At 29.0% G+C, this 13,755-nt stretch overlaps 1 protein-coding gene across 1 annotated transcript in view; it reads left to right on the top strand.

The window, feature by feature from the left end:
• Positions 1-13,755, top strand: part of Apoltp (Apolipoprotein lipid transfer particle) — a 2,496,658-nt gene that overhangs the window by 486,312 nt on the left and 1,996,591 nt on the right. The window contains exon 7 of the mRNA XM_089596186.1: positions 2,203-3,007. Coding sequence (XP_089452312.1) covers positions 2,203-3,007 — 805 coding nt within the window. The remainder of the gene's footprint in view (positions 1-2,202; positions 3,008-13,755) is intronic.

Below are 13,755 nucleotides of genomic sequence, written 5' to 3'. Positions count from 1 at the left end.
AACTAGAAGTTTGTTACATGTTTATGAAAGATTGATGAAGGCATATAAAAATACAGCAGTAAAAAATGCTGCATTAATAAACAATGCCATCTGTCACTTATTTGAGAAAATAAGATAAAATATCAATTCTATAGAGATGGACAAGTGCAAAAATGTTGGATTAACCACCCTTATAAAAAATTGTCTATCGCTTTGACTTGATCAAAAATCTTTTATAAATGCAAGTTGGCTTGGTGTTGGAGAAGAAGATGATGAGTTTGCTAGTCATAGCGGCTACTTTCATATTATGCTTCTATGAATTATCTGGAAAAAGACAAGTTTATATCTATCTTGGAGGTTATATGAGTATTTCCTCACCTAGTACATTTAAACATATACAAATAGTTCAAGCATCTAATCAGTTGGAATAGCGATGTTACGTTATGTAAGCCTTTCAAACTAATTGTAACAATCAGGAAGATGTAAGCGCTAGTGTATTTGATCGCTTTTCCATAAAATATGTAAAACTTTTTTGAAACGTTACATTATCCTTCTGGAGATCTTAATTGCGATACAACGCTTAACCGGTATGCATTTCTATTTAATATGTATGCTAATTTTTAAAATTTATATCATAGTAAAAATTGTGCACTTTGGTTCGGTAAACATCACTTGCTCAATACTTGTAAGAGTCCTTCATTGTTTTAAACAAACGAGACATTAAAAAATACCTTAGTAGATGTAAGGCTAGAGTTTAAGTTGCATATTAATGTTTCTTTTAATACATTAGCTTATTGCTTCATTTTTTATAACGATATTAATCAGTATAGTCCAATAAGTGAGGATGCTCAAAAACTCGTGTGAGGCTATACATTAGCAGATTCATAGCTTTGCTAATACTAGTTTAATTTTAACTGCCATGGATAAGGATTAAGGCAACAGCTGGAGTAAAGAAAAAGCATAAGATAAATGACGACAAGAAAAGTGGGAGACATTTATGAAGAGATGCGCGAAAAAAGACATCAAGGTTCAAAAACTCAAATCTGTGAGACTACCAACAAAAAATCTTATCTTAAAAAATTAAGGTACCAAAAAAATTTGAAAAATTCAATTAAATAATGTTATATTTAAACATAAAGTATTTTGTGAAGATGCAAGGTTTCAAGAAACTATGCAATGGTTGTGTACTTAAAGAATTAGCCATCCTTCTCCTCAGTACAAACAATAAAGAAGCACAAGTATTTCTTTTTAAAGCGCCCCTTACATGGCAAAAATTACCGCAAAATTATAAACATAAAAATTTATATCTTGAACTTTGCTATATAGAAGAATTAAGGACTTGAAAATAGGAGATATTTCACAAAGAATCTTAAAAATACTACTAAAACACTTGTTATTGCAGATCGGAGACAAAAGTGGTTTAAAAGATTTGGCTTTTAAGTCACTGATATGACATATTATCCACCGTTTGAACTCTCAAGATTGGTTAGTACTTGTGCAGGCTATAACTGAACCTTTTAATTCTTATGTGCTCTTTATAATCTTAAACAAATAAAAAAAGTTTTACTTTAATATAAAACGAATGAATGTAAATGATGATAACTTTAATAATGAAGAGCTGCAGGAATGTATTGTTTTTTAAGAATAATATTATTATTAACTTATAATTGTCTAACATGTGTGTTTTTAAGACTTGTTTTCTAAATGCACGTCATCTATTGAAAGTAAACTGATTAAATAAAACAGTACATGAATATTTCATAACTATTTTCTTACCACTCAACGTTCTACATTATAATGCAAGACGCTTGCTTTCACAAAAATTTTCCTAATACGTATATGACTATCGCACACACAAGTTGCACAAGTTGCACTAAAATAACTAGTTAAGAACAAAAAGTCGAGGTTTTTGACCACACATTCCGAAATTAAAAATTTTTTTTTAAGCTTTCCCGCAATCGCCCCAAAAAAAATTGAAATTAGGTGTTACTTTTATAGTTTAAGAACAGTTTAAACACAGAGATCCCTAAGGTATTTTTGCAGTCAAAAGTCCTATGACATCTTTATTCCAACATTTTATTCAATATAAGAAACTTTATATTTTTTTATAGTCAAGGATGAAAGTTTTAAAAAAAGGTGTTGAGCATTATATAACTGCGTGTTTACACTTAAATTGACACTGTTGATGTTACAAATTTGTAAAACATTTTTTTTTTTTTTTAGTTGGGTCATACGTATGGAGTCATTTGAGAAATATGGCAACCTCTTCATCCCCACTTCTTATAGAAATTCAAAGCCTTTTATCCAATCGAGATTTGGGCCATAAGTTTAATAACGATTTTAGAAAATTTTCCCGTAACTACGAACGTTCTCTTTTTTCTGAAGAATATAACATTGGTGCTGGGTATCAAGTTAACCTTGTTTTTTCTCCAAAATCTTATATACCTCGCACATTCTTTTTAAATCTTACGCTAGATATTTTTGGGGAAGCTATAAATATTTTTGATGTCCATATCCGTGCTCAAGGTCTGGAGTATTATGCTGAAAAGATGTTTGGACCTAATGGTCCGTTAAGTGAAATGAAAACAACAAAGCATATCCAAAAGTTCTTGCGATACTTTCGATCCACAGAAGAAAATCACGAAAACTATTGGTCAAAAATTAAAAGATTGCCTAACGTGTTGGAAAATGACTTCAAACAGCCTTACATTAGTTTAAGTTACAAAATTTTTGGCAACGAGATGCAATTTCTTATTTTTAACAACGATCTTGAAATTAAAAAGTTAATTTCCTCCTTTAATCCATGGATTAAAATTCAGCAAATCTTATCTGGAAAAGAAATTCTGCACTATGAAAAAACTGTTATGTTTATAGATTCATCATACGTTGTTCCTACAACTACAGGTATGCCTATTAGATTTGACTTATCTGGTTCAACAGCATGTAATTTCAAACTTTCTGGATCTTTTGATGGTAAAAAATTCATAAGTGATGGAGAGCTGCACATAAATAGCAATATAATGCCAAGGTAAAAAAGTTACGACTCATAAATAATATCAAATTTAACAATGTTCAATTAATAACGTTGCAAAACTTAAATATATTGTCAGATAACGGCATTTCTTTTATGTTTCTTAAAAAAAATTAGTTATTGCCTAAAAAATTTTAGTTTAATCCTTATATTTTTTGGTACTAGAGACAGGCTAAAACTGTAATAAACTATCCACAGATACTTTAATGGCGTATGTTGCTAGTGGTGTTGTATTATGTCTATAAAAGCTACTTTTATAAGCAGAAAAAGGTTAGAAAAGTTTATCATGTTACAAATACTTGCGTAAACTATTCATTTTTATAAGCAGTGAAAAATAAAAATTATACAGATTATATAGTCATTTAGTCAAAGTAACAAAAAACCATAAATTAATATATGTTACCTCATTTATGCATTATTTTCTATACGTATACTTTCGTTGAATAAACTTCTAAGTATACCTTTGTGTTTGGAGTAATTACAATACAACATATATTATTCAATCAGCTGCAAATCACTTACTTATTAGGAATGTGAAATAACGATGTTCTTTTGAAAAAATTTCATACGAAAACTTTTACAGTTACACAATAAAAAACAGAATTAGTTTTAAAAGGCCCAAATTTGGACTTTCAAAGCCCTGAAATTAATTCTAAAGTTTTGAGTTTTCTATTTAATAAAGTGTTTAAATGTACAAAATTTTTTTTTTTAATCTCTTCTTTCCTTATTATTATTTGTATCATTACTTTACTTTTTTAACTAAGCTACTTCTGCAAATAATAGTCATTGACATTTTGCAATAAATTATAAGTAGTTGATGTGTACATTGCATTTTTATCGATTATATTTTATCGTTTTATTTAGAATGTAATTATCATTAATGTACGCTAATCAATACATCATAATCCTGCTTTAAGGATTTTGGCGATAAGCTCTTAATGCACTATTCTTTTAGAAACTATGCTTTATACAGTGCACAAAATAGCTCTTTATTTTGAACATATCGTTGTGCACGTGTAAGACGTACGATAAAGAGTTTTTATTTTAAAGATTTTTTAAAGAAGGAACATAGTTGCGGCACATCATAAGCGTCTCTTGATAATAAAGTACTAACGAACTTGGGCCTTAACATTACCTTTGGGAGTATTTAAAATTCTCTGTACTTAACTAATTTTCTTCAATGGCTTGAAATAAAAAGAGAGAGGGATGTCACTAAAAAAAAACATCTTGATTCAGCACCATGAAAGTCTTTTTCTGGGCGTTTTAGTGCGATTGACGATATTTAACGTTAATGCGCTTTTTACTTTTATCGGTGGCTGGATTCTAGGAAAGAAAAAATAGCTTGTTAATAAATTGAGTTGGAATAAGCTAAAAACCCTTGACTATAACAATAAATTTTTGTCTGTTAAGCGTGGCTAGCAGACTGATAAACTGTTGACGGAGATACTCTAAATTTCTCTGATTGCTTAGCAATTCACAGAAAGGTAACTCATTCCAAGATTTATTAAATCTAATTTAGAGGACTAAAGTGGTTATAAGTATCTTGCTTCTATTTCCGTATTGTTAGTTCGTCTTTAAAACTTTGATCTTTTTTAAGTTATATTTCTATAGGCGCATTATGCGTGGACCTAAATCAACGATTTCAGATTTTGACCTTGAGAAAAAGTGTGACAAAAATGGATTCTCCCCGCACCTCCTTGACATACTTCCAGTTTCCTTTAAACCACATGATGTCACATTGCATTACCATGCCACACATTTTATATTTCATTCCATTTTCTTTCAACTAATTCTAAAAAATAAAAAAAAATAAAAAAAACTCATTTTTTATAGAAATTCCTAATGAATACACGTTAATTAATTTGGTTTGGTTACAAATCAAATAAATAAACAATTTTTTAAATAAAATAATTCTTTTTTCTACTGTCTCTTAAAAAACTTGGCCATCAGTATATTTTAGCAGAGCACCCTTCTGATTTATTATTAGATATTTATTCCTACGTATTTAATTTGTTACTTTTACAATAGACAAATAGTTTTTTTTTAAATTCTTTCATATTTTTCAAAATTTTCAAAAATTACAAAAAAATTTTTAGTACTGTACACATATACAATAATTAGTTTTTGTTATTCTTTTAAAATTTTTTCATTCGTGATTGAAGTAATTTTTCAACTTAAGGACGTTCTTCACATAGTTTGTGGGGGAAAGCTTAGAGAAATGAGCAGAATGCTAACGTGTACAGTAAAGCTAGCAATTCTTTTTCTTACAAAGATGTACTTATTATATACCTGCTTTCACGCACACCTCATCCCCTCTTTCTAAATTTATGAAAAATTTAACTTGTGGGTCTATTTAAAAATTTAATAGATTTTTCAGAAAGAAATCTTTTGTGCCCAAAAAATTAAGAGATTCCTACAAATCACATACATGCCATTTGATGTATTTTTTTTCATGTGGTTACGTGTTACATATCCATTTTTTTAAGTGTATCATGTATAAAATAATGATACAGTCAAACAAGCTGCAATGTTCGTGGGTATTTTTGATGCCATTTCAATATACGTTTGCCTTTTAAATAATATCTATCAAAAAAACCTATGTGTGATTAATGTCCTGAAGGGACAATCACAGGCATGTACTTCTACCCTATAGAAGAAAACTATACTACAGGATTGTTTTTCCTAATTTTTTATGTACAATTATATTTTGGGTATTAAATATGGACGAAAAATAAGTGTGAGATAGTACGTGATAGATGTGAGCGTGACGCTACAAATGTAATCAGCGTAGGCAGTAGAATGTTGTTCTGAAATCAGCGGAAGATTCGATGAAAGTACACAGTCTTGGACTGGCTGGCCTTCATATTATTTTTGTTGTATTGTGCCGTAATATATTCTTTATAATCGCCATGTAATTTTATAGAAGTATAACTTCGTACTTGGGTACCCAAGCACTTACTGTCCACTGGTTTTTATGTTTAACTTTTCTCTAAAAATCGAGCCTGTACACAGCTTTCAAAACAACGAGTTCCTCATTTTTGTCAATGCTCTATTACTTTATTATGTCACTGTTGAGAAAGACTAAGTCATAAACTTTGGTTAAGTTATTTTCGTACTAGAATTTTTTAAATTATAAGTTCGTCTCTGTTCGGAACCAGACGTTGTCAATTTTTTTCGCAATCAATATTAATTTGAAACGTGTAATGAACATTTCTTTAATTTTTTTTGCTTATGTGCTTATTTATTAAATACTAAGGTAAACAAATTTTTAAGTCAGTGACGTAACTTGAAAAGGATTATTATTCATTACTCTTGTCTAAACTATAACATGTAAATAAATCAAAATCGCAAGGGAAACCAAAGAAAATTCTATAAAATATTTCACAGTATGATTTTTCAAAAATCCCAAACCGAAACTTCAGAAATACTTTCAGTTTACTGATAGTTGTAAAAAAAAGTATGAAAAGCAAATTAATCTAGAAAAAAACAGTATAGTATACTTGAAAATTTTTTTGTTGCACAAAAAATTGGATAAGCAGTTGAATTCAGTAAACTTTTGTAATTAATAATAGTTTTAAAAGGAAAAAAAGATTTACAGTATGCATTTAACGTTAAGTGTTAATAGAAAATTATAAAACATACAACTTCAGAAATTATGTAAAGACAAAGTAAAGATTAATTAAAAGTTAATCAAACGTGGAGAGATGAATATAAAGTTGAGTATGGGAATAAGCACAGTACTCTAATTGTATAATCATTTACTTACAATGAAAATCATTGTTTTTTTATTTATTGTTATTTTTCATGACTCTTTATTTTTTTAAACATTTTGTTACTGAATTTTTCTCTGTTGATGAATAATTGTACCAGATATTGCAGAAAACAAGTTGCAAGTAATAGTGTCACCAATGGCTGGATAAAGTGTTAGATAAATAGTTGATGAAACTTATCTAAGCATCAAGTGAGATTTTAGCATTTTATTTGTAAAGCCTACTTTTAATTATTTTGAAATGGGCGTCAGAAATAATTAAAGTTGCGTAAAAAATAAGTATATTCTTAGACACTGAAAGCTAATTGCTTCACACTTCACAACAGACGAGAATACTATTAATTTTCACACACACACAAAGGCTATAGAAGAATAAGATAGTAAAAACTGCACTTTCTTGGACTCAATACTGGAGTTGACCATTTGAAAGTACTTCATTGAGAACTCTTCAGTTGATGGCATACGTAGTATACATTATTATTGCTACATAAGGGCATACAATTAGTTATTTCAAATATATGCATGGAAAAATTGTATTGAATTTTGTAAGATAAATACATACCAATTATAAAAAGTAATTTGTTTTAAAATATTTATACTTAAAAAAATTTAATAGAAACACTTTTTAATACAAATGTTATGTACAATAACATATTATTCACAAAATTAAAAAAATTATTAAATCCATTTTTATTTTTTTAACAGATTTTTCTGATACGTGACCTGACAAGAATATTTAAAAGTTATAACTATAACTTATCTCATAACTTCACCACAATTTTTTTTCAATTAAGTTCTTACTATCCTCAGCTTTACAACCATTACACTTTCATTCGATGGCAACTCTCTAATTTTTTTGTTAGGAGTAATCCTCTGCTAGATGGTTCATTACAGTCTGCCTAATATGATATTTGTAATGTAAAATAAAAAAGAAGTAAATTTCTTATACAAATTGTAAATAAAGAATTAAAGAATCTCTTACAACTAGGAAAACAGAAAAACAAAAAAAAAAGCATTAACGAGTGTAAAGTAAACGGGATATTTTACTTCAATGAAAATGCACAACTTTTGTGAAACTGAAATAATAAAAAGTCTTACTAACTAGTTTTCATGAAGTTATGAGAAAGTATTCATGACACAATAATAATTTAACGTCTTTTATAACAAAGCATTGGTTTTCTTAAAAAATTTTCTCCTAGCAGTTCAGCTAACTCTGAACTTCTCTTGCGATTTTTTTTCGGCTCTTCCACACTTTGTGACTTAACAGCTAAAATTGCTACAGTTCCAAAATACTAATTGACATTTTTGATTTAACTTACCTGCAAAGGTTGCATCTTTTCTACGTACAGGGATCCTTTCACCACTTGAAGCAATTTTGCTATAATCAGCTGATTTCTACCCATGTTTTTTTACTTATAATTTCTTTATGTTACGTACACCCTTTTACCTCTTTTTCTCAATACTTCCTTTGTTAAATTGTATTGATCTCTAGATTATAGTGAGTCAGTCATATAGATTAACTTTCTTTGACTTACGATTTCTGAAATGTCTATGTTTTGGTCACGTAAGTATTTAACTTATTCCTGCACGTTGTCTTCAGAAAATTTTGAAAAATTTCCTAGGACATTTCATTGCCCAATATTTCACTGTTGATTTCTTTGTTACTCTTTCTTTCATTATTCTCTGTTTTCTCATCCACTATTTTATCATATCCTGAAGGTAGTGTACCTGTGAAAGCAGTGAAAATGTATTGCTTATGGTCGTGGCAACTAAGATCTATTTATTTCGCTTTACAGTATAGATTTTATAATAATGAGGTCTCATACTTATTTGGTCTTCCTTCGATATTTTTTTTATATTGTGCAGACCGTTAGCATAATCCTTACATTTAATAGAAACTTTCACAACGTTTTAATGCCCTTTGCTGTTTTTGTCCAATTTTTTTTGTTTATTGGAGTACTTTACATTTTGCTTATTAGACCAAAAAATTTTGACATGATATTTTTGTCATACATTTGTACACAAGTCCTTATTCTGCTTTTGTTCATAAGTCCGACAACTTCCTTGTGTTTCAATGACATTATGAAGTTATTATTGTCTGGAAAATCTGATGTATCGAATCCTTGTTTGTCTGCTTTTATCATTTAATAAATATATTTTGTTACTTTATGTGTAAAAGTATGAATGCCAGTGAATAAAAGTTGACAGTTATTCTACAGTTTAAAAAACATATAATCATTGCACAAGCAATATATACGTGTCTTTAATAAATCTTATATACTGAGGCGAATGTACGTAGGTATGTTCTCATTAAAACTTTAGTACTTTCCAGTTGAATGGCTTTCAAATTTTTATCGAAAGTATCGCAGCTGTAAAATTAAGGTTTTGTGATGTACCTTCCTTCTCCGTATCAGATATTCTAATAGCCTAGAAATTTAACATTAATAAGCTTTTTTCCACGCTATATCGTTTTTCAAAATATTTTACTGTTAATTAATTAAATAAGCGTTTTTTAAAGTTAATTTTTAATTTATTTCTGTTTGCTACTATTTAAATTGATATATTTATTAAACCAAGTACTTTGCCAAAATTTGAAAGCACGATAAATTTTTCAAATTTTCAATTCATGACTTAAAGCTTGTTTATATGCTTTACAGTAAAACACATATTTAATTCTATCATTTGACGTTGTCAGTAACTTTATTTGCTTTGATCCTGGAGCTGGAATTTGTTCAAAACAAAATGGTTCATTATTATAAAAATCATGGAAGCTTAGCAGGTATTCTAAATCTAAATATAACCACAAGCATTATTTTTTCTAACTTTGTTAAAGTCATGCAATTGTTGTTCTATATTTTCAGCCCATTAAAAATCACTGTATGGTAGTGGTTGAAACATAGCTCAACTATAAAAATTGTTTTCGTGAATGTAGATAATACATTTTTTATTCTCATCAATTTTTCATATAGCGAATATAGGCCTTTGAATATGTGTTACTGCAACGCAAAACTGTATCATTTCAACCCATATACTTTTTACAATAAAAATTAATACTTCAATGTCCTTAATAAGTTTCAATAAAATCAGTAGGCAAGAAGTTATCCATTATTTCATGCCGCAATAAAATTATTCATTATTTTTTGATACTAGAACACATGAGCAGGCTTTGCGTGCCAAATTGCATCTAAATACTACATTGTATTTTGTTTCAAATAAAATGAATAAACCATAATTTGTATGTGTTTTAAAAATATCAAAACTTAAAAAATATCTTGTTAGCTGATGATCACAATTTAGTTCAATTAGTATAGTTTTTAATCAATATTTTAATTTATAAATTATGTTTATTTATTTTATTAAAAGTTTGTCCTTAAAAATTATTTGTTGTCATTGCAAAAGTTAGTTTAATTCACATCTTGCCTTTTTTAAAAGTAATTAAATATTTTTTTCTCACAATACAATTTAATGCGACTTCCAAAAATGATTTTATCACACATCCCTTCAACTAAAACTTTGTATTACTATAAATAAATTGACAAAGTAAAAGTTTGTCATTTTTTTATGTAGCACAAGCCCTTATTTATACTTATGTTTCTTATTAACATTTCTATATAATTTTTTTCTGAAACGCAACTTATATAGAGGCAATCTTGGTGGTCTTAAAGTATGGAGATACTCTAGTAATAGAGTACTTGAATTAAAATTTCCATTATCATAATTTTCAGTACTATCAGTTTCTGCCCATAGAATGTTGATCAGCCTGGTCTAATATATCTGTAAGTTGCTCATTGATTTCGTTAACGTCAACATTTCTTGCAGATAACATAACATTCACTTGTTAGAATTTTTTTTTTATCAATTGACCTACCAAAAAACCTTTTGTACAATACATTTATTTTGTTCAAGAATAATGAAATCAGGAAGTTATTTGTTGTCGTCCTGATTAATTAAAGTTTCATTATTAACATTTATTAAATATTGTGCAAATTTGACTTCTTGTGTTTATACTCTCATGCTTTTGGTTCGTTTATTTTCTTACAAGTTCTATTACCTTTAATTAAAAGTTGTCTTAACTGACCACTTAAAACCAGTATTTTGTCTATAAAAGTAAGAATATTGTTCATAATATTTTTTAATGTTCTATTAATAATTTCTAAAGTATATCGTACAGCCATAGATATTTTATCCCAAATAAAAACTTACACTTCTTCTAAAAATTGACTTTTTTTGGATTGTGTTGTAATATTTGATAAAGAATCATGAAACGTTGGAACTGGTAAGCCAAAAGTTTAATCATTAGTCTGACCATTTGAAAGTAAAATTGCAGTGATACTCGTGAAAGTTATTGATATATTTGCGCAATATATTCTGGGGAATAAAGTAGTAAGATTCAAGTATTAGGGCCACCAAGGTGATGAGTCGAATAAAGTAAACGAAAAAGGCAGTTTGCAACCTCAAGAGGGAGCCGGAAGGTTCTCGGAGTGACTTAAGAAGCCTTGGGCTCATAGTCACATTCCATTACCTGTGTTAAAGTGTGAGTCATGATCTTGGCTGAGCCACAAAGCAAGTTGGTAGTAAAATCCCAGTTTTTTAATATAACTGTATGGTGGCCCCAGTGCCAGCTGAGTGGTACAGATGGAGTTTCTTCTTTCTTAAAATATTCGATAAAATTTTAATGTAAATTTTTTCTCCTGAATCGGGGCCCCTTGTCCATCCAAATGTGTTTATCCGTTGTTCCTTTTTGCGTTTCACCTCCGTGTTTTTTCTCCGGAATCCTGATCGATTATTTACATTTGGTTATTTTGACCGTTTCGAAGATCACTCGCAGTAAGCAAGTTTTATTGTGAATAATTAATTTAAAATACATTTGTCATTTGTTTTAAATGCTCAGTGTCAATTATTTGGAATTATTGCGTTGAAGTTAGAAGGTACCAATTCTATATAAGTGATTTTTTTAAGTGAAGTTTAATTTCAGTGTAAGTTGTTTATTTACCATAAGAGTATACAGCCGTCGTATTGCGTAATCAAATGTTGATGAGTTGTCTCCAGTAGAGTAGTTTCAAGGTGACACAGGGTGCGATATTTGTGGTTCCTAGAATTTAATCTCAAGGGAATGATCCCAGCAAATATTACATTAATTTAATTTTGTCTATAAGATTCTATTTATTTTCATACGCTTTACACTACGATGACTCTCATTTAATTTCATTTTTTGTAAGATACTCAATTTATAAATAAAGCACAATTTTTCTAACTTGACAATTTTTTTACAATTGCATCAATTTCATCGCTCCTTAATTACAAAATCCCACACACACATATATAGTTAGTTAAATAATTTCGAAGCCAACTGTCTCGTGGTAGCAAATGGTAAGTCCCCATTATTAGTGTCAACCCTGCCACGTTTTCTTGGTATAAAACTGAGAGCTTACAAGTATCATTGTTAGAATGTACAGTACCATTGAAGGTTTGCTCTATAGAAGGAAAATCAGACCAACTTCGATCTTTAACAATTAAAAAATTATTTTATGAAATCATAAGCCATTTGACAATTTATTTTTTTGTCTTCTGGACGTGGCAAATCTTCTGATGTAGTATCTCAAAATGGCTCCTATGATTCTTCAGGGTGAACTGGAAAAAAATAAATTAGTATACAAACAAACAGAAGTCGAAGTCTTCAGGGTATCATTCAAACTGTGGCTCCATCCATCACTTTTATCTATTCGTCATCGTCTTCAATAAGTTTTAAAGCTAAACATGCTGCTCTGAAAGTAGGTTTTGTTACATTGTCAATTGTTTTGAGATATTTATAACTTGGAGCATCTTTGACCTGCAGTAATAATAAACTCAAATGAAATAGTTCTGTTTGAGCCGTACTATCTGAAAATATACGTCTAATACAATTAAAATGATTTCGACGAGTACCTCAAAAAGTTGTTACAATTTTATTTATTTCATTTATTTGTAAGTGAAATAACTTAAAATTTCAGTGTAATAATACTGTCTCCCATCTTAACTGTGACTTTTAAATTTGAAGTAGTCAAGTAACATACTACTCGTACTATTCGAATAATTAATAATCATATTATCGGTAGCATTTACTAGAATAATAACGCTTTGTTCGTTAGGTATATAACTGGATAATCTAATTACATAGTGACTTTTATTCTGCAATGGTTAACTTACTATACGATATCAAGCTTATACACACTCAACGTAACGCGTTTCAATAAAATTGCGAATTCCATCGTATTAGACCGTAACTTTATTCTAGATCTTTTTCTATAGTAACTGTGACGGTGTCATTATCTTTATATATGTATTTGTCTAGGTATTTCACAGCTTAGAAGCTTGAAACAGCTTCTACAATTACATGACAATCAAAAGTTTATAATAACGTAGGACAATATAGAACGACCAACTTATTGTCAACTAAATAACCACGTGAAAGCTCATAAGTTTTACTAGTATCTTTTCAACGATAATAAAGGTATCCATTTTTATTCAATGACGTTTTATAATTAAACTGTTCAGGTAACTTTTTTGAACATTTGCCACCTTTAATACACCAAGTTCTACATGGACCGTGCATCATATTTTGCAAAATAATTTTAGGTGAACAGAGCTTGATTGCTCCATCAAAAATCTCTACTGATATAAATTTGTCAACAGCATCAGGTGTAGTTCACTTATGACTACGTTCTAATGTAATTAATTAGTGCACATAACTTAGACCACGTTTTTGAAGTTCAATAGCATATGCAAAGGCTGTTTCTTTTCAAAAATATTTTTTTTTATAACCACATCAAGTAATCGATTTTTTTTTCAGATGAAAAGTATCATACAACTAAATCTGGTGTATCAGAAACTTGTTGATTAGGTAACAGATTTCCTTAACTTTAGCAACAGTTATAATTACAGGTCATAGTGAGAAATAAGTCAGTTTTCCCTATTTTATTTGAGATTGCTATTGCAT

The sequence above is a fragment of the Copidosoma floridanum genome, unplaced genomic scaffold (genome assembly GCF_036245765.1).
Source record: "Copidosoma floridanum isolate Cflo_tuat_1 unplaced genomic scaffold, Cflo_Japanese_pri ptg000004l, whole genome shotgun sequence".
Lineage (NCBI taxonomy): Eukaryota > Metazoa > Arthropoda > Insecta > Hymenoptera > Encyrtidae > Copidosoma > Copidosoma floridanum.
Note: the sequence above shows the minus strand (reverse complement) of the source record. Positions and strands in the feature narration are given on the sequence as shown.